Source organism: Neodiprion pinetum, chromosome 1, assembly GCF_021155775.2.
Source record: "Neodiprion pinetum isolate iyNeoPine1 chromosome 1, iyNeoPine1.2, whole genome shotgun sequence".
Classification (NCBI taxonomy): Eukaryota; Metazoa; Arthropoda; class Insecta; order Hymenoptera; family Diprionidae; genus Neodiprion; species Neodiprion pinetum.
The window spans coordinates 934,831-955,917 of NC_060232.1; the positions used below are offsets into that span (position 1 = coordinate 934,831).

At 40.4% G+C, this 21,087-nt stretch overlaps 1 protein-coding gene across 2 annotated transcripts; it reads left to right on the top strand.

Moving 5' to 3' along the window:
- The first annotated feature begins 3,245 nt into the window (after positions 1-3,245).
- On the top strand, positions 3,246-20,780 carry LOC124216346 (probable peptidoglycan muropeptide transporter SLC46). Of its 2 annotated transcripts, XM_046620761.1 has the most exons (6): positions 3,246-4,548; positions 14,809-14,910; positions 16,192-16,329; positions 16,403-16,486; positions 17,654-17,810; positions 18,944-20,780. In XM_046620761.1, exons 1-6 carry the CDS (start codon positions 3,570-3,572, stop codon positions 19,077-19,079), a joined length of 1,596 nt encoding a protein of 531 aa, XP_046476717.1. In that variant the 5' UTR covers positions 3,246-3,569; the 3' UTR covers positions 19,080-20,780. The 2 variants fall into 2 exon arrangements, with proteins under 2 accessions (XP_046476717.1, XP_068992493.1); XM_069136392.1 differs by lacking the exons at positions 16,192-16,329; positions 16,403-16,486 and having other exon boundaries at positions 3,250-4,548.
- The last annotated feature ends 307 nt before the right edge of the window (positions 20,781-21,087 follow it).

The following is a 21,087-nucleotide window of genomic DNA, read 5'->3' on the forward strand; positions in this document are numbered from 1 at the left end:
TACCTGAGCCGCGAAGGCTGCGGAGATATTTTTTTTTTTTTCAAACCTTACGCGGTAATGCGAAATAAAATCAATCACAGGCACCGTGCCATTCCAGTATAGGTATAGTGTATATATTCCAAAGTTGTGTCGGTGAATGGCACGATTGAATTGCATAAGAGTGAGAAAACAAGAGCGAAAAACCTGTGAAAAAAAATTACAAAATAAATAACTTTCAATCATATTCTATACGTAATTTGTGGGAGCGTGGATTTTAACGAGTTATGTAGAGAATTCGATTTTCTCGCATACTGCTTATCGACAAAGTGCAAATAATAGTAAAACATGACATTATTCGCGGCGACACTTGTAATTAACTATGAATATATATCGCCCGTTTTATAATAATGAGATTCGCGATGCTGTAACGATTGCCGTAAATATGGGAGGTTTTCTACATGGTCTACATGAACTCCCGCGTATTGGGTATACACACACACACACACACACACACATATATGTCTATTTCTATAGTTGTACAACGTGCAGTGTATGTGTACGCGAGAAGAGCGATTCACTAATCGGATGTTGAGTAATCGAGTGAAATTGCTCGAACCTTGTAAGTCGTTGGTAAAGGTTGATGGTTGATTCATATATTTGTTTTGTATCTGATTCGCCATGAGCGATAACGCGACTATTTTGACTCTTCGGGTAGTGCGAATTACTTGTTGGTAAGAAATGTTCGGCTAGTCGGGGACGCGGAAACTTTCCTCGTTTTGTCATCGTTGTATTTTTGTTTATAAAAAGGTATCTTCCTTATTAATCGTCCTGAACCTTTACGTCAGCTGCAGTGCGTGTCGCGAATCACCGTTACATAAGAACCGAAATGCCGATCGAAACTCGATATCTTCGATCCTGAAATTGCTATAGGTAAAATAATCATCGGTTGATGTCGCGTATGGTTGTATAATTATTGACATATTCACCGAACGCGTTTAAAAGCAATGGTCGGTTAAAAGTGTTCCCTGACGAGATATGAAACAAGATATTACATCACAAAACTCACACGATAGATGACGGTTGATATTTGATATTTTTCTTCTTCTCTTCCTCTCCGCCGTGTCAATCAATTCGAAGCTTCGCCCAAAGATGCCGGACCAACTGCGCAGAATTTTTTTTACCACCGTTTCAAGTGTGTGTAGAATTTAACCATTAGCCGGGATTCCAAGTAGTGCGAAGTTGGAAGAAGACAAACATACGCCCAAGTGATAAATAAAAGTTAAACATTGCTAGCACCGATCCTTTTCGCAATGAGTACAGGTGCCTGTGTAATTATAACGATGATGACGATGATGAAGCTCTTCTCCGGGCGGATTGGATGAAAACAAATTTTTACCGGTGGAATGAGTAGGTAGAAAAATAGGGAAATAACTCGATCAATGTTACAAAGCCTCTCGTTACTTGTTTGTATAATATTGGCACATTTTCAACTCCGGAGTCGAAGTGGAAACAATTATCGCCTCGGTGGTGTCAATAATCGTGACAATCGTACGCGTGATCGCAGTTCTAGTTACACGAGCGCAAAACGTTATTTCACAAATGTATTCCTGTGAGTGGGCGACGATAATTGCGAAAGGATCAAGAAGGCAAAAGAATTCTCGTTACTACGACACGTGGGTTCGGGTGTTACGAGAAGAAAAAAAAGTTAATTTCAGTTTAAGGTCCTTAAATAAGTTTCGACAGAGTAGATTTGTCCTAAAATCGTGAGAGAACTTTTCCGAAGAGCCTTCAATTCAAACAAAAAAGTGACTCTTTACAGAGAAGATTGAAATATTTCCATGACCGTTGTTTCGTGTCAGCTCTGCGTGTATTTTCACAGCTAGAAAATGTTGCCTGCATATAACCGCAAGCCGGATAATTGTTGCAGAGGCACCTGACATTCATGTTCGTGCAAAGAATTAACGTCAGATTTGCCTGTTTTTGTAACAATAACTACATATTCATTAATCCAAATGAGACAGGATTCTGATGATTTGCAAGCGTCACGTCATTAATTATCAGGCTATTGTCTGGACCATGAAATTGCTTTCTTACATGTGAATAACTCATTTTGTACGTGCTGGCGGCGTTTTTTTTTTTTTTTCTTTTCGCAATTGAAACGCGGTAATTTGTTGTTCGAAATCATATTCAGCTCTGCCGTGTATCATATTAGCTGTATAACCGTCACGTTCTGCAGATTATGTAAATTCTGTACCGAGACTTAAAATATCGCAAGTAAAAACAGGTGGGTTTTACGTGTGGTACAGATAACGTTATTGCTTAGTCATAAAACAGAGGACGAAGCTTCGGTAACTACGTTATAAAATTTCGTCGATGTTATTTTACTGACAAATATGTAATTGTAAAAACCGTGGCGGTAAAATTTGGACGCCAGGTAACGTATAAGTATGCATGTTGTAATATTTTATATATTTTTATTCAATACATGGTAGTTTTTCAGATTCGCCGCAGATTTTATATCATAGACGAATTTAAGAAAGGAAATACACAGTCCGGGCACGAGATGGTGAAATTTTTTTCTGTACATGTTGTAACGATGTAGGCGTTACAGAATAAGTTAAACAGGTTCCTCGGCTTATGAAGCGGATTAACGGGGCAGCGAAATTTAAAGATAGGAAATATGCTTCTATTGAAAAATGCGTGTTATGGGTTTAAAGACTGAAACAAGACTGTTTGTACAATAATACTTTTGTTGACGCGGCAATTTTATTCATTTTGTGACATACGAAAGCTCATCCTTGTACCCACTGCTACTAGATCGGAAAAGGGAGCTAAACGACTCCACTGAAAGTTTTCACGCGTCAAATTCGGCGTGCAATATATTGCACGATTCATTTAGTAAATTCGATAAAATGTCCAAAAAATCACTTAACAAACGACGATAGCAGGAATCATCAGGTATACCAACCAGATCGAAATTCGTATAATCAACCATCTCGTGAACTGTATGAATTTTGATCTATAAGTATGTCTGACGATTCGGGATTTCTTATATGTATATTTTATCGAATTACATTTTCGATAACGGGGAAGCGGGGGGGGGGGTGATTTCGCCCTGTTTTTTTTTTTTCAACAATATCGCAATCGCAATCGTCGAACGGTGCTCCGCATCGGGGGACACGCAGACGTAAAATGGTGATCATAGGAATGTTTACGTCAATCTTCCAGGCTAGGCGGTGTGCATCAGCCTCGTCTATTCCGCAGGAGGGGGAGGGAAACGAGCCATGCAGCAGCGTCGGAGCAACGCAGTTGCGAAACGGAAAGACGGCGAAACCGCCAGAGGAACCAGCGAAGCAGCTTCTAACCTCGGCATCGTTGGCAGGGGGGCTATACGGGAAGTGTAAGTGCGGACGGAGAACGAGGAGGAGGCATTCGTACTGGCACAGTGGTCCCGGTCATGTCGCGTTCGTCAGTAGTGCACAGGTAGCCGATACGCCTCGAACGACGCCGAGGAACCAGCTGCCGGGAATCTGGTTCGACGCGATCGAGTTTACCTTATCGCCAAGAGCCCCTCGACACGAACCCCGAAGATGACGATGAAGGAGGTCGCGAAGAAGGACGAGGCCCCGCCAGAGAAGGGCGCCGAGGCCGTCGGCGTGCCCTGGAAGTCGATGAGCCTCGGGCAGAAGTTCGGATACATGGCGAGGAACGTCACCGTCGAGCCGATGGTGGCCTGCTACATAATGCCGAGCGTCTTGGCGGCCCTCGCCACGCAGAATCTGAACCTGGAGAAGGCCTGCAGGGTGAACCTCGCCTACCCCGACGACGTCTGCACGGCTCTCGCCGCCCGAAACACGAGCGCCTTCCACGAGGAGGAACTGGCCGTGCAGAAGCTCGTCGCCGGCATGCAGTCCTGGAAAACGGCGCTCCAGAGCGGCCTGCCCGCCGTCCTGATCCTCTTCATCGGGGCATGGAGCGACCGGACCGGACTCCGGAAACCCTGCATGCTGGTACCGATCGTCGGCGAGTTCCTCACCAGCATAAGCCTGATAATATGCACCTACTGGTTCTACGAGCTGCCCATGGAGGCCGCCGGAGCTTCCGAGGCTTTGTGGCCGGCCTTGACCGGCGGGTGGTTCGCCATGTTCATGGGTATATTCAGCTACATCGGCGACGTGACGACGGTCGAGTCCCGCACCCTCAGGATCGGCGCTGTGAACGTGTTCGTCTCCCTCGGGATCCCGATAGGCATGGCCTTGTCCGGGGTGCTTTACGTTAAGATTGGTTTCTACGGGGTCTTCGCCATTTCCACCGTCTGCTACGTCCTCAGCTTCGTCTACGGCGTCGTCTGCATCAAGGAGGTCCCCAGGCCTCCGTCAACCTCGGCTAATCTCCAGGAGAAGAAGCCCCAGCCGAAGCCTACGATCTTCGCATCCGTCGCGGACTTTTTCGCCCTCAGGCACATATCCGAGACGTTCAAAGTCGCGTTTAAGAAGGGTGCCAACAACAGGCAGCAGAGGGTCGCCGTCCTCATGGTCATCGTTATGGTCGTCATCGGACCCATGCACGGTGAGTTTTGTTCAAGGATTCGAGGAGCCGTGGATCATCTACAAAATGAAACCAAAAACAGCTTCACAACTTGTACAGCTTTCGAGATATTTCGGTCAGAGTGTTTGAAAAATTCAAACCGGATGAGTCGCCTTTTAGAATTTTACTACCGAGTTCCGGCGTTCACGAGGCTTCGTTTCAGGCTAAAAACCAACTCTTCGAAGAGTACGTAAAAAGGCAAAAATGTATATTTATACGTTTGCAGAAAAGTAATTAATGTCTTTCGTTGTAACAGATCATCTCCAACTGATTGTGAGATACGTTGTACGGTTGAAAAAAATGCATTACCAAAGCTTTGCATTGTCAGTGTACAAGTCGAGTCGTAGATCATTGCCGGATACTAGATCCAAGGTCGAAAATCGCTCTCTAACAATGCGAGGATTAGTTCCAGCAAATATATATACATCGTCTATTGGCGAATAGAAAGGCTTGTCTCAGTGTGTGTGTGTGTGTGCCGTCCGTGTCTAGTTGCATTATGCGAATTGCAATATTCTGCACAGAGTTAATCAGGTTCGCAAAAAAAAAATTCGATCGTAATATCATTGATCGCGATTCTGCAACTCGGTTACGCAAGGCAACCGGTATGCCGGTTTCGTCGATTGTTGTGCTTAGTGAGCTGGCTGCGCTTGACATTTGTCAACGAATCGTCACCCACCGCATCGACGATTAACAATAACCCAAATTAACCGAAATATACGCATGTAACGCCTTGATCGGCGTGTATCCCGTCTTCCGTTTCCGTTCCAACTCGGAACAGTTGCAAAGTAAGCCAATCGTAATAAACGAGCAAATAATAAAAAGAAAATAAAAAATAAAAAATAAAAGTAAGTAAATAAATTGAAAGAAAATAAAAAATAAAAAATAACCAACACCGCGTTTCACCTCCCACGCGTAATTGTAGCCAAGAGCGGTGATCCACATCCGCTGCACGGATATCATTGCTAATTTATCCACTTATTTATTTTACCGTTGCGATCGGTATGTTTTCAATATACATATATATATATATATATATTATACTTGGTCGTCGCACCACCTGAGTACATATCGCTATTCCTTCTCTCTGTTTTATTTTTATACTCTCCGTAGGTTGCATGTCGGTTATTGTACTTTCTCTGCATATTATTTCCACTTTTCAGACTCATTGGCTTACGGAGACGCGGAGTCGTAGCGTTTATAGAGCGTTTAGGTTGGCTCTGAACTTTTGCGGTTGTTTTATTATTTTTATCGAATGCAAGTTGGTAAATCGAATTAAAAAAGATCAGAGGTGCAAGGATCGAGCTCAATGTCACACACGGCCTACGTTTTCGATCGCGGTGAGTCGCAAGAAAACCTTATAGTGTTGTAGAAATGAGAAATAGAGAACAACTCAAACACAGATGAAATAACAAAGTGGAGTTCAGTTTTACGGTCAGCGAAAAATTCCACCAGGAATCTAGGATTCCACCAGGAATTCCGGTATTATAGAAATGAGAAAAGAGAACAATTCAAACACGGATAAAACAACAAGGTAGAGTTCTGTTTTACGGTCGGTGAAAAATTCCGCGAGGATTCGACACCCTGATCAATAAACCGTGGTTGCATAAATAGCGCGCTCTCGTTGTTGCTCGTGCATCAGATCGAGTCAATGCAGCTTATCAGGCATAATGTTTTTCGACGTGCAGAGAGCGACGGGCCGAGATGAGCTCTGCGGAGGCTTTCGAGTTGATTATGCCCACAACAAGTGCACAATCGTTTTAGATGCAATTATTATATTCAACGCCGCGCGTAGATTGAGGATGATCGGGTTACGAAGGGGATAAACAATCGCCTTGCAGCTCTTGCGGGTGACGGGATATATATATATATATATATATACATACACGTGCATAATTCCATACCAGTGCATTAATTAAATTCATTTTCCGCACCGCTGGTCCCCGGCATGCGGTAGTACTTGCGTGTTTACATTTACACTGACGACCAGGCGACGTAACCTAACGATCACGCGGTTTTGCGGTATTAAGGGGGGGATTTTTTTTTATTTTTTCTTAGAGAAAATCAAAACACATCGAGAAATTGGAGTTTGAGGGCTTTGTTATTTATAGTTTCAGGAATGCCGCCATTTTGTTATTAATTTCAATGAAAAAATTCTAAAACATTGTCGCAACTATAAACAATCAAAACCCTCAAACTCAAATTGCTACAAGTGTTTTCATTTTCTTACAAAAATAAAAAAAACAAAACTCCTGACAATGGGGTTTAGATTTTAAATCGTCAAAGCCGCAACCCCCCCTCCTTTATTTATCAATCGGATTTTGGGGAGAACTGTACCGTCTGCTCGTAACAGCCGTTCCTCTTTCTATTAATTAATTAATTAATTAATTAAAGGTGTACGCCAATCGACCGGATCTGTGTCCCGTGCAGAGTGTTTAGTACCCTGCATCCTTCGCGATGTTAATTGTCTGCCTCGTGCCCGCACCTTGTAACAGATCGTAGGTGAAAGTGAAACGTGACGTTTATGTAACGAACATCGCGTCGTATCGAACAAATTTTGCTACCCTGTTACGTTCGTGTCTATATAATAGTAATCGTCGTGGATATTCTCGGCATTGTAACGTGGATGTGTGCGATTACACGTTGCAACATGCGACGTTGAAATCTTTTCGAAAAGTACAGAAATATCGTAGAAAAATTCGCAACGTCACTCTTCGGACAATCTTTACGATCGTGGACAAATGTCGGAAAAAACAATTAGCTGCATGAATTGAACAAAATTCTTTTTCCTCGTGACTGCACAATTTATCACATCTTGTAACATTTTGACCGTGCGATGGTTACGATAACTAATGATCCTCGAGATGACGGGATCGAACTATTGGTACAAATAAGGCGTGTATTGTATAAGTATGGTCTTGGTAATTCAAATGCAGCCGCAATTAAAAATCTTGATGTCTACAAGTACATTATTTTTTTACTGGAGTTTTTACTTCTGAAAATCCATTTTAGCCTCAATGAATTTACTATATGCCTAGTCGAGTTAAAGTTCAAAATTGATGTGCTTCTTTTCAGTGACATAACGAGGATCCACTGGTTATAAGCAATACCTATTTCTTTATATGAATCGTTACGGATACTTGGGGAATCGTCAACAACTGGTTTTTACATTTAACAATCATGTAACGTATCATCATCTTCAGACCATTTCAATAATTTAGGTTCTACACTGTACGTAATTTTGATATCGTTTTTCGACGATGCACAAATGGTCATTAATTTTGATAATTTTTTTTCGAGCTCTCTCTAAATCGATGTCTGATAAAAAAAAAATATCAATAATATCAAGAGAAGAACTTTGATAAAGAGCCTGTCAAAAAATGTTGCTAAATTTTTTAAATCTTCATTGAATTAAATACGCTATTTTTTCTTATTTTTATATTCCTGAAAGTATATTAATTTGTTTATAGCAACACTTTATCTATATTTTCAGTAAGAACAACTTCGTGTCAAATAACCATTAATTTCATCCGGTGAACATTGAACGAAACATACAATTTGACCATTACGTAAGTATTCCTGCGGTACTTTCGAATTAACATAATCTGCGGTGAAAGATAAAATTTTTTTACAAACGCGAAATTGGGTCGCTTCATTCGTTTGAAAAATAATAGCTCAATATCACGAAAATAATATTCATTTCTTCGAAATAAAAATCGCTGAAAAATGGTTAAACTTTTAATTAACGCCTAGATACCTTTGATCCAACTGATACGTAGCTGCATAGATCGGTAAATTATTTGATTAAATCGAATCGGAAGTCGAATAAATTACTTGTTTGATTTAACGACGTTTTTTCTCTCAGTGCACTCGCTGATTATCATTTCAAACGTGTGATTACGTATAAATGAGCCGCAGGCGATCAGCAATTTGCATTATTGAAGAGCGTGTAAAATGCCGTGAAATTTGTATATATTTTACCGTAAGTTAAGAATCGGGTGAATGAGATGTTTTTACGATTCTTCTTATCTTATTATTTTTACGCTCCGCGTAAAGTTACGGCCACGTTAGTTGTTTCAATGTAAATTCAACGTACGAAGAGTACAAGTTTAGCATTCGCGTATGGCGGTTTTACACGCAACGGAAACGCCGACTAACAGCTTTAAAGTGGACACTTTTGCGGAAAATCAGCCGGTTAAGAAACGTCGAGGAGTGTGCAAGCTCAAGCCCACGCGGGATGCGAAACCTTGTTTAATCAACCCGCGAGGTCATCCCGTTACACCTAAATACCGTGCACGCATCATCACCCCGAGTCGAAATTTAACGCCTACTTCAAACCCTGTACCGAGTAGGGTTTGAAAATGGTATGGTAGGTTATATTTCATTGCGTTGTCGGACCCAACTTTGACGCAAAAAATTTGCCAAGTTAACGGTCTCAGTGTATCGGGACATATGTTTGGAACGTCCTTCGACCCTCCAGAGGTGGTACGGTTCAATTTGTAAATAAATTTTAGAGTTTTTTATTTACGTTAACTTAAAGCGCCTCTGGTTAAAACGGTCTTTTTTTTAAATTTTTTTAGTTTTTTTTTTACAATTTATAGTTTCGGTAAAAATATTGATTTATCTTTCACATATTGCTTCAGTCGCCCAAAATTGACACCGCATCGCGTCGTTGACGTGAGTAAAAAAGAAAAACCGATTTGGTCAGAAAGCGATAATATCACACTCCGAAATGTCGTCACGGTGCTTTCTCCGGTCGATTCGTTGCTCCCGTTCGCCGCCGTTATCGGCGTAGATAAATCCATTCCCACATGCCGTTCCACAGGTTCGGGTCAGGGCCGCGTTTTAGTTATTTAGTTGGGTATCTCGAAAGGCCCGATGCCCCTTGGCGCTAAGAACGTGCGACGACCGGCCGGAGGCGTTGATTTGCCTTACCGGTTTCGCGCTGATCACGGCATCACGCTTGCTTCCACACGATCACGAGACGTCGTGCGCGATATCTTGATCGCGATCTCTCGAGTCCCGCGTATTGTTAATTAATGCGTGCTTTATTTTTCGTCCAATGATCGTGATCGCCGTCAACCGCCGTACGCCGGTTTTGTTGCCGATGAAAATCACGCGGAGAGAGATTTGCATGATAAATTATACCGCCCAAAGTATCGGCTAACTGTACACGCTGACAATGATGATGTTTATCTCTTTGAGATTCGATTTGAAATTAGGACGTGAGGAATGAAATCACGAAATTTACAGCCGCCGCGCTCCTTCTGATAATACCGCAATCTTCCTGCTGTACGCACGTACGATTTGTACGTATTATTACACATGTATGGCTCTCGGCTGAAACTTTCTCAAATCGGAATGCGAATAGGAGAGAACTACGAGTGGCGTTTGACAAATATTTGGGCGTACGTCAAACTCTTGCATCGTATTCACCTACATTCCCGCACCTGTCGTCACGGTTTCTCACGTCTGGAGATCAAAATACAGCGCGCCGGCTGGTCGTAAATTCCGAAATGCTAAACTCGACTAGAGACAGACTACAACCGGTTTTGTTAAATTGTATTTTTTTTTTCTCTTCCCCATTACAGTTAAACGAGTTGAATTCTCCTCGGCTTGACCCAGAGACGTTTTAATGAAGCGTGTGGTCTACAAACTGGTAACGATTTAACGGTCCTGTTTATACAATGAGAAATGAAAAAGAACGCGTTGCATAATTCTGCCATATGCATGTGATTAACGAAACCACGAATCTTTAAATTGAAATAAACTTATACCGCCGTCGATTTGATGTTGCGCGATAAGCGCTGAGTGAGATCAACGAGCAATGTCTTTGATTCGATACCAAAGTAGACCAGCAGCAAGGGGAGTTCTGGATACAGATTCCTGCACCGACACCTTACCGACCTTTCTACAACGCTCGATGGCGGGTGGATGTCCCGACTCTGGTTCTTTTCTAGAACGTTCCAGAAGCGTCGGTAAAACGTCGGTGCAGGAATCTGTATCCAGAACTCTCCTCGCTGGTTTACTTATCAATTTGCGATGCTACTTACAGATTCTGCGATGTCACACGATCCTGGATAAACTTGCGACCTATAATCGAACATCGTCGTTGTCGGAATTCGCTACAGCGTGTACCTACGTACAGCGACGAATATCCGCATTAAACCCACTCGCCTCGAATGCTCGCCGCATGCAAATGTTGACTAATAATCAGCGATTCCGCTATATTTTTCAGGGCAAACGGTAAGGTCTTATTGTTAACGAGAGGTCGGACCGACGAGTCGCGTCTTCGAGCGTCGAAAGACTCGAAAGGTCGCGCGGTAAGGAGAACAAAGTATAATTTGATAAAGACCGTGGCTGAGCGGAAACGATTTGATGAAGGCTTTAATAAGCGGGCTTGTTGTGTAACTTTACTTCTACACGCCCCTGTGTCGCGTACGTAATATAAATATATAATCTACCCAACAAGACGCGCGTGCATCCACCTGTCCGTCCTCCCGTCTCTGTTAGTGCAAAACGGCGTAGAACGATGCTCCATTATCATTTCTTTCCGATTCTTATTTCGTCGTTAAACGCTGTCCTCAATCCCACATTCACACCAGATGTCCGAAGGCTGCACGGAGGCAAAGCCAGGACACATTAGCCATCCGCTTCTGCATCTGCACACCTGTAGTTTTTTTTTTTTTTTTTGCACTTACATGGACTATTCGGTCGCTATAATAATCAAGTTAATTGCTCGAAGGCTGCAGCCGAGACGCCAACGTCAGATTTCGACGCTGTGGAAGTAAGGAATTTTTTCTTAATTCGGTATGAAAAATTTTGCCTAGCAACGTACAAGGATCGCAAATTATAATGGCAAAGGACAATTTTATCCGAAAGAACAGTTTCGAATCGTCCGTAAAAACGCTCGTTTTATAGGGGAATAAGTAAATCTGTCATCAAACGAATGTAAAATTATAATCAATATTATTGGGAAAAAAAGAAAAAAAAACCAACTAACAACTGTCAACTAGCTTTTCGATCGTAATATCTTACAGTCTGCATACAATGTTCCGTGAATCGTAAGACTATTTAACAAATTTTTATTTACGTTCGACCGAGGCGGAAAAATTTATGCCAAGTATGTATACGCCACGAGTAATAATAATTTCTGCCTGCAGTAATATAACGGCACTCGTTTTTTCTCCATCCGAACTTTCGATGCGTGCTGAATCGTGTCCGCAGAGTGCGAATTAAGGCGCGGAACCGTCGCCTATTATCGAACCGCCCGTAATAATATTGGAGGACGCGGTTTTCGATAGATTTCGATTACGATTTTCTCACGTCGTCTACTTCGCAGAGTTTTCACTATCTACGGGGATAAATTGAAAACTGCACGCTCATTAGGCGACAGGAGAGGTAGAAACGTTGTATAATTATTATACGTGAAAAAAAATTCTGGGTCATTCCGCAGCCTTACGATTATTATAATCCGCACAGATATATTCATGGGGATATAATGACTCGAACGAAACAGGGCTGAATTGATACATAAAAAAAAAAATTGAATTTTGTCCGCTCTTTGTGGTAACCGGCGTTAAGCGGTTGAATAATCATATAGTTACGGATTGTTCAGCTGTATGAACGCGTGCATCTTTCTTCTGCAAGAGACGTAGCAGGTACGTGTAGGGTCATTCGTTTCTCAGCTTTTTTCTATCGAATACTGAAAGAGAAATTATCGTAGGAAAATATTTATAGGTCACTAAAAATTGTTGTAATATTTTTTATTTTTATCTCTACACCCTAAGGATCTATTGTTAGTTTATTATTTTCGTATCGTGGTCCGTTTAATTAATCATTGTTCATAAAAATCAGTACTGAAAACGAAACAGGGACATCAAGGTGATGCGACACTCCTATTTCGGTAACGAAAACTGTTGTTCAAATTTCTCCGAGACGATTAATCTCTCGGATAAAAGACGAGAAGAGCCAACTGCGGAATTATTAGGCGTAGTTTGCTGTTGATTGGTGAACGATTGATTGGACCACGATCCGAAAAAAATTAAATAATCAATAATGTGCACGTCCGTAAAGTTTAGGCATAACAATAATACTATACTAATACTGATATCCCAAATTTCTCGAGTAGCACCTTAATGAAAAAAAAAGAAAAATAAACCACGCTAAGGTAAAAATTTCTCTAATACGCATGCTTCCACTTATAACGCCTGTTTCTTGGAGGAATTTATTTCATTACCTTTATCACACGTTGATTGGACACGCTTCTCGATTATTTTACCGGGGAAAGAAGAATCGGGCATGTGGATTTGCAAAATATTCTCATGCATGTCCGTGATGTCGAATATCGGCACGTCGGACACGTCAGTTACAATCGCGAATAATTAACGGCGAATTCTTCTCGCAGCTTTTTCAAAGCGTCGATCAAGCGTGAGAGAAACTCGGAGAGAGAATTATACTGACAATTTCTTATTCACATTTTATCCTTTTTCCCTCGCGAAAAAATACAAATCATTTTATGCCTCGTATTAACTGCATAGTTGAATATAATCGTTATGCCTTGCAGCCCGAGTTAAGATCGTAAAATCATGCCATTTGTTTTCGCGTACAAGAAATTACCATGGTTGTTTAAACAATCAAGTTATCACAGGCGATTTCCTACTGATTTTAAGCTGGAGAATATTACCTAATTATACTTGTACGTATTTGCCAGAGGTTTTGCGCGAATTTGGGACAAGGTAACGCAGTTCGTTCTCGTTATTATAATACAGTTTTGCATTATAAACGGTATAGTTTTCAGCGTGCAGTGCATACGTAATATTCCAACAATCCATTCGCCGCGTTTAATTTTGTTAACAATTTTCCCCGCCCAAAATGACAACCGTAATAACCCGAAACCGTATTAAATTCTGTTCGATTCGCTCCGGACTGGTCTCAGGCTAAAAAGGGATCAGGTTTCGTTGACCTCGAATAACATTTCTTACCTACATCCTTTTTTTCTTACGCGCCAAAATAAACACCCAGTTGTTATACTCCGCAAAGTCCGGTATGTAGGATTGTAATCTTCAACAATCGATGAACGTTCTTTTCTTACCTGTCATATCCGATTCTTCAGCATGAAAAAATATCCACGATGTAAGTAATATACGATACAGACATATTGCATACATATTTTTTTATCATCGAGATCAGCTGGTAATATGTCAGTTGAAAAAAAGATTATTTTTGTTTCTTATTTTTTTATTGTCATGTCTCGCACGTATATTTTTTCTACCGAATCGTTCTTGGTTAGTTTTAATCCACCTTGACACCGAAAGACGCTTGAATTTCATTGTCATTATCTGTGAAGGATGACATACCGCGAACAAGCTAGTCTACCGAACGTAATGCGATGTGATTGCATAGGTATATAATTTTCGAGGACGTGTAATTACAGCGTATATGTATATAACAAAACTCGATAAAATCCCTCGTACATGTTTACGTATAAATTTCTTCCTGTCAGCAGCCGATGTACCGATCGCACCACTTTGTTCGCTTATTTCTGAGTGTAAAAAAAAATCTGTTATTTACATGAAATCATTGCACGCTCGAGCAGACCGTAAATTTCTAATATCTAGTGTCAAAAAAACGTGTCGTGCGTTCGAATACCTCATTAATGTCTTCTTAGGGCAATTTCCGAACCATCGTTGAGTGAAATAGAAAACATTGTATACCCCTTCCTTTCAGCTCTTAAGCTATATAATAACATATAGTCAGTGACTTTCGCAATTCACGAGAAAGCTTCGTCGGGGAATCGATCCGGGATCGAGGGATATTATATCACGTTTCTAAGTCCGGTATCGTGTGTTGCGGTGCTAAAAACATTCGCGCCCATTTTTTACTTATTGTTTTTTTTTATCATCATCACCTTGGTTCCTCCGTCCGGCTGTGATACAAGACGTGTCGCGAATTTTTGCAGCTCATTTTACGGTGTCAACAAAACTTGTACTTGTAGATTTTTTAGAATTCAAAGCCGCCGGTGGGCGTCGATGACGTGCGCGGTGATACGGCATGAACGTGAATTGTTTGGGAATGAATTAGGAAGACGCAATCACCGATGATGGCATGCGTGCTTCTCGGCATCTTATTTTATTTTTTTATTCTTTCTCCCCTTTTTCCCGACGTCACTGCACGGATCGCATTCAATTCGTCGTTCGTTCATTCATTCGTTCATTAATTCATTCGGTTTATGTTATGTTCCAGGTGAGATGGCGGTGATGTACTTGTTCACCAGGTACCGATTCAACTGGAACGAAGTCCAGTTCAGCATGTTTTCCACCTACAGCATGCTGACAAATCTAGCTGGTTCGTATAATTTAACAATAAAATATTATCTTATTTAGGTTGAATTTCTAAAGTCACGGACTCTAATGGACCAAAACCACCTGGCTCAGCCAAATACAATTAGCGATAATTGTCATTGTTCGCATCGCGATTATTCCTATTATTCCTATTACAGCTGCCTTCGATTATGATTTAAAAAAAAAAAAGAAACAATGCAAAAACCGATAATCATTTTTTGCAAACCTGACATAATTATGTTATATTTTTTTTTCCACCACGTAGTGTCTCTTCGGTTGTTGACCAAAACAAAAAAAAAAAAAAAATTGCAAAACGGAACCTCGTCACGGTACATGACCAGCTTTCTTTTAGATTAAAAACATTACGCGAGCAACGTGAGTTATTCGAATTTGTCGTAACATTGATGGTTCGAGTCATAATCAATGTACCGCTGTTTCCACGGTTGATTTTAATTCAAAGATTACACGCCGCAGTCCTTTTTCTTCGACTTTTACGGACAAATCCAAGGTTCCAGTATTCATATCCGGTAACGTATCTTCCTGTACAACTGTTAAACGCACCCCGCGATGCTCGGTTATAATCAATCAATTGACTTACCGCAGTCTTGGGTTTCCTCGATCTATCGATAATCAGCATCTAATTATCTCGTGTCGGAAAAGCAATTACATCTACGGCAAGAATCGCGGTGTCGAAAGCGTTAAACGCGTCGACCGTTGTTGTCGAACACGTATGTAGCAGGTGCATAATACAGTAGATGTGCTTGTATCCCGCGAATGACTCTCCGATGAAAGGAAGGTGTACACCTATACGTATATTCAATTCCATAATATATACAACGCATTATGCAACGTTAACAGTAAACGGATAAACCTGAATGCCTATGTGAATAAACCTTCCGGAGATCGTAGATTAATTCAGATCCAATCTCACGTGTCATTGGAATGACAAACTGTTTCGAGCCGTATATATTTATCATGGGTATGCGTATACGCCGGTGTTGCAACGTGTAATTACGGTACCGATGATAAGGAACGCGTGCCCTGTGACTCCGTCGCAATTTGCCAAATGAATCGTAATTCGTTAAACTGTTATTAGAAGGTGAAATTCCCAAACGGCAGGGTTGGAATTACGGTAACGGTGCCGATGAGCTCACGCGTGCTCTTAGCTTGGAGTTAAGTTCACCGATCAGTGAACCGTGCAAAGTCTCGGACTTTGCTCGTTATCTACCGAATCAACCGTCGATGATTGAGCAATCGTACTTATGGTGAAATGCTTATTGTCCAGGAACGATGGTTTCGATCGGGGTGTTCAGCCACCTATTGAAGATCGACGATGCACTGGTGGGCGTGATGAGCTGCATGAGTAAAATCCTCGCCAGTTTCGTCTACGCGTTTGCGAGCACCGACTGGATGATATACTTAGGTTTGTCGATTATCGACTTAGAAAGTGCAACTTGACGGGGATCGTGACACCCTAATAACGTGCCTACTTTCAGCTCCTCTGGTCGAGATCGTGAACGGCACGTCGTTCATCGCCATGAGATCCATAGCCTCGAAGCTTGTGCCAACCGACGAGCTGGGTGAGTAGAATCGTTCCAACGATCACGATCTGTGCGATCGACAAAGCTGTGCCGTGTGTAATGGGTATGCGATTCCTGGAAATCACGGAGCATGGATTATATAATTATATCCACAATGAGCCGGGTGGTATGGACGGGTTGCCGGCTTTGTCCTCACGGCTCCTATCACGGTGCCAATCAGCGAGGCACTTCGCGAACCGGCAACATCATTCGATAAAATAGCGCGCCGGTTACATGTTATACTCGTACACCTGCCTATTCGCGAACCTTTATTATCCTGGGAACGCATTCATTTCCATTACGCAACAGCCTGTAGTACCCACTTTACGCGGACGCAGTTAACGGATAACTGCAGCAGGCTTCGTCTCGACGAAGGACGTCGATCCTGCGGGTTTGAACAGTTGGAAACCAGTTGGGGTCAAGGACATCGGTATCGCCGATCAACGGTCCGATTCAACGTCCATTGCGCATATATGGGGCATCCCGTGGCGACTCGTTTATCTGGAATTCATTTTTTTTTTTTTTTTTTTTTTTTTTTTTTTGGGGGGGTGAAGTAGGACGTCGAAAACGGCGAAAGTTTTTGAGTAATTATACCGTCGATAATCGTGAAAAAAAAAAAAAATACTAGAAAAGTACCATTTTAATTGAAATATTTTTGACACGTGACTGTAAACTATCTTCTTGTACAGGTTTCTAGAATATTTTTTATTTTACCAAGGCTTTGAAAAATGTTTTTTTTTCTTCAACTTTTCATCAATTATTAACATCATATTTCAAATGTTTTTCGGTTCGAAAAAAATCTTTTCAAAATTCCCCCTGGAAAGTGTACATATAGCCAGTATTTTTCCCATTCTTTAAGATAAGTTTGCCGAATTTTCAAAGTGTTTTAAATAACCGACAAAATAGAAGCTTACCAAATGGTGGAAAAAGGATGAGTAACTTCGCTTTCGTCTCCTCCATCCGTTCCTCTACTTCGTATTTTACAGTCACGATAGCTTTCAGTTTTCCGCAAGACGTTTTTTCGATTTTGCAGGACTTTTCACGGTCCGCATGATTTGAAAAAACACAGCGAACGGGTCTTGAAAATTTCTTCAACTGTAATAAAATATTATTACTGAGATAGGCATGAAAGGTGTTGATTAATCAACTACTTTGCACTCTTCGCAGGCAAAGTCAACTCTTTATTCGGCGTTTGCGAGGCGCTAATGCCGTTGGTTTACGGCCCCATGTACAGTTCCGTCTATGCCGCTACCATGAACACGCTTCCTGGGGCATTTTTCCTCCTTGGCGGGGGACTCACCATTCCGGCTGTTATTCTATTTCTGTAAGTATTTCGCCACAATTATCCGTACTCTGATTACGCCTCAATTTTTCGTTACATGCGCAATTCATCTCCGCCATTATGACCGAGCTCGCGTATTTTCTTCGTTCTGCCTGTTCATGATCCGTATAATTGCTGTCGTTTATTACATTTTGTTATTCCCCGTCATTAACAAGTAATTTGATACCTACTGTGTATGCACATACATGCTGTCCTTACGTAACAAACCATTTATACACGTGCAACAAAACCGATCGACGATCCGGATCCGATGTAATGAAAGGTGGCATCTCGTGGTTAAAAATAAAAATATGTGTCTACTAAATCGAAAGAGTCGGTGCTTGATGATGAAAATAGTTTTTTTCTTTTTTTTTCCGTCTTCGTCTTCCACAATTGAAGCCTTTCAGTCTCGCAATTCAACTTTTTTTCCATGGAAGTGCAATTATACGATTCCTATATATATTTCAGCGCTGAGTCCGAATCTGATGTCAGAATTTAATAAAACTAATAACAAACCCTGAAATAGGGTGAAAATAAGTTTAATTATTTTAGACAATATTGTTTGAGACAGTGGTCTTGAATGAGATTTATATGAATAGTTATTGTGAGACGATATAATTTTAGGTCAAGAACAGGTGCTAACCCCATGAAAGCTACCCCTATCCATTGAATTTTGTGAATCTAATGGCCGTTCTGTGATCTCTGTTTGTCAAACAATGAATGCCAAGCGTTTTTAGTATAAGTTTTTATAAAATATCTCCGCTAACGAATGACATTCACGAAAATACGCTTGTTTCTACACATGTTCATTTATAACGATTACCAACAATTATGGATTCACAAAAAATCCTAATCATTCCAAGGTTTGAGTGTTTTTGTGCCTGAAAATGCAAACATATTCAGGATTTTTCATGGAATATAATTAAATGACAAAAAATAAAAAAGAAAGGTTGCCATTATAGTGGCATCTGTGACTGAAAGGGTTAAATCGATATTAAAACCTAACAGCTCGCGCCAGAGACGAGCGGTTTATTCCTATTCCCTTTTTCGCACCGATTCTTCAATCATCGACATTCGCTGCATCTCTCAATAAGCCGCTTACAATTCTTATGAAACCTTAAAACTTGTCCGAATAGATGGCTTTACACCGAACACAGAGCGGATCGGAAGCGGGTCGAAGAAGAGAAGAAACAGGATTTGGAGAAACCGTCCGAAGGATCCGAGGCACCTCGAGGCTTGGATAATGGGGCCTTTGAGACGGAACGAATGTGACGTGTGAAAATTATTAACACTTAGTCGACGAAACGGATTTTAGTCGCCAATTTTCGCACTCGAGACGCTCATACTACTTGTCACAGGTTTGGAGTGGAGCCTGAGCGATAGATAAACCTTGAAACTTCTCCAGGTTTAAATGTAAATTCGACGGGTTTGATCCCGCTGTATTAACTTACCTCAGCAATCAAGTCCCGTTTTTCATTCTAATCTGAAATATCCGGTGGAAATTTAACGAATTATCGAGTTGCAACGCGGTATGAGCTACAATATTTCAATGCGGCGATGACGTATGATTTTGAATGAATCCATATTGTTTGTCGTGTTTCTAAAAACATTCGGAAAACCGATAGTTTCAATATTATTCTCCAACTTCACCCGCATACGTGTTATATTTGTAAATATTTCCAGCTCTAGAATATACGGTGGGTACAACAAAATTGAACTTACAAGCATCGCTCTGTTTACAGGGCATATTTTAATTAATTTAATATATAAGAATATAGGAGATTGAAGTAAAAAAAATTTAGGTAGGCGTAACGTAATTAGGTATAGTGTTATTAGTCAAGGTTTGCTAAAACCGTTGATAGACGGGTGGATAAAACGACAAATGATTTTATTCTTGCTCTCATACACGGTTCAACTTTATAGACATATTAGATTGACAATGAGCCAAAATTACTTTATTTTAATATACGTAACGTAATACATACATTTAGCTTACAAAAAATGGTGTGCCTTCCACGAGTAGATTGTACAGTAAATAATAATGCATTCAAAATAGTATCTAGGTATATATCTTCATACTCTTATTCTTATATACATATATACATATATATATATATATATCTATTTATATTCCATTGACGTCCTACTTCTTTTTGATATACCGCAATTAAATGAATATACTGAAACAAAATTAGTACGACGATGAAAATAAAACCAGAAATTGACAATGAGAATATATTACTTGTTATGTTGATTTGACGGTATACACGCAGAGACATCGTCGTAATTAGACAATATATTTATGCCGTACAGGTATATTGTTTGCAAAATTGATTCTCTAACTGGACACATATGCCTACCATGCGGTTAGCAATGAAATCGAAACTATAAATCTATGACAGAATCGACATCGTTGGGTGTTTGTAATGAATAAAAGAAACTGTAATTCGTGTCATTATAAAGATGGAATAACGTAATTATAAAATGAAATTTATACCGTCACATCATTCATGCGGGTAAATTGCATCAATTATTAAGTACTTAACTAGATTAAATATACATGAATTGAAACGGGAAAAACAATAGTTTCGCACGTGTTACACAATAATTATGTCTTATTAAATATTATTATATTTTCGAGGTAGCGGTGGCTACACCTTTTCATTCTTCTTACCTCCCGACAGTTGAATTTTACGAGTAATTAATATGGCATACAAGTGCGGTTTTTTAAATCAGTTGATTGCAAAGCGATAAAAATTCATGACTCTTCTAATCGTATGTTGGTTTCATTAAAAATACGCATATACGATTAAAAATGATCACCGCCTATATTATCCCTAAGTATTAACATTTATATTGTTTAAACATTATCATTATTAAGCTTTAGGTATTTTTTTGTGATATATAGTAATATATAATTTTCTATTTAACGAATCATATGTATAATAAATTCTAAATATACAGCTAAAAATATTTTCTGATTCTTCGTTTATAACACATTATAGGTATATTCGGAATGAACAGTAAAACACTTCTCGGTCGCTTGGTCTTATTCCATTGGTAGAATTAGTAATGCTAATCGCATCGTTTATTCTATCAACAACACGAACTACTGCCTTAATAAAGAAATTTACTAATTTTTTCATAAATATTCACAACCATGTGACCTGAATCTGTAAGGCGTACAATATACACATACGTAACCCGAGTTGCCTACTGGTAGGCGCCATTCTCGCCAACAATAGCCTCACACGGATTGCCTAACAAAAACGACAGTTCC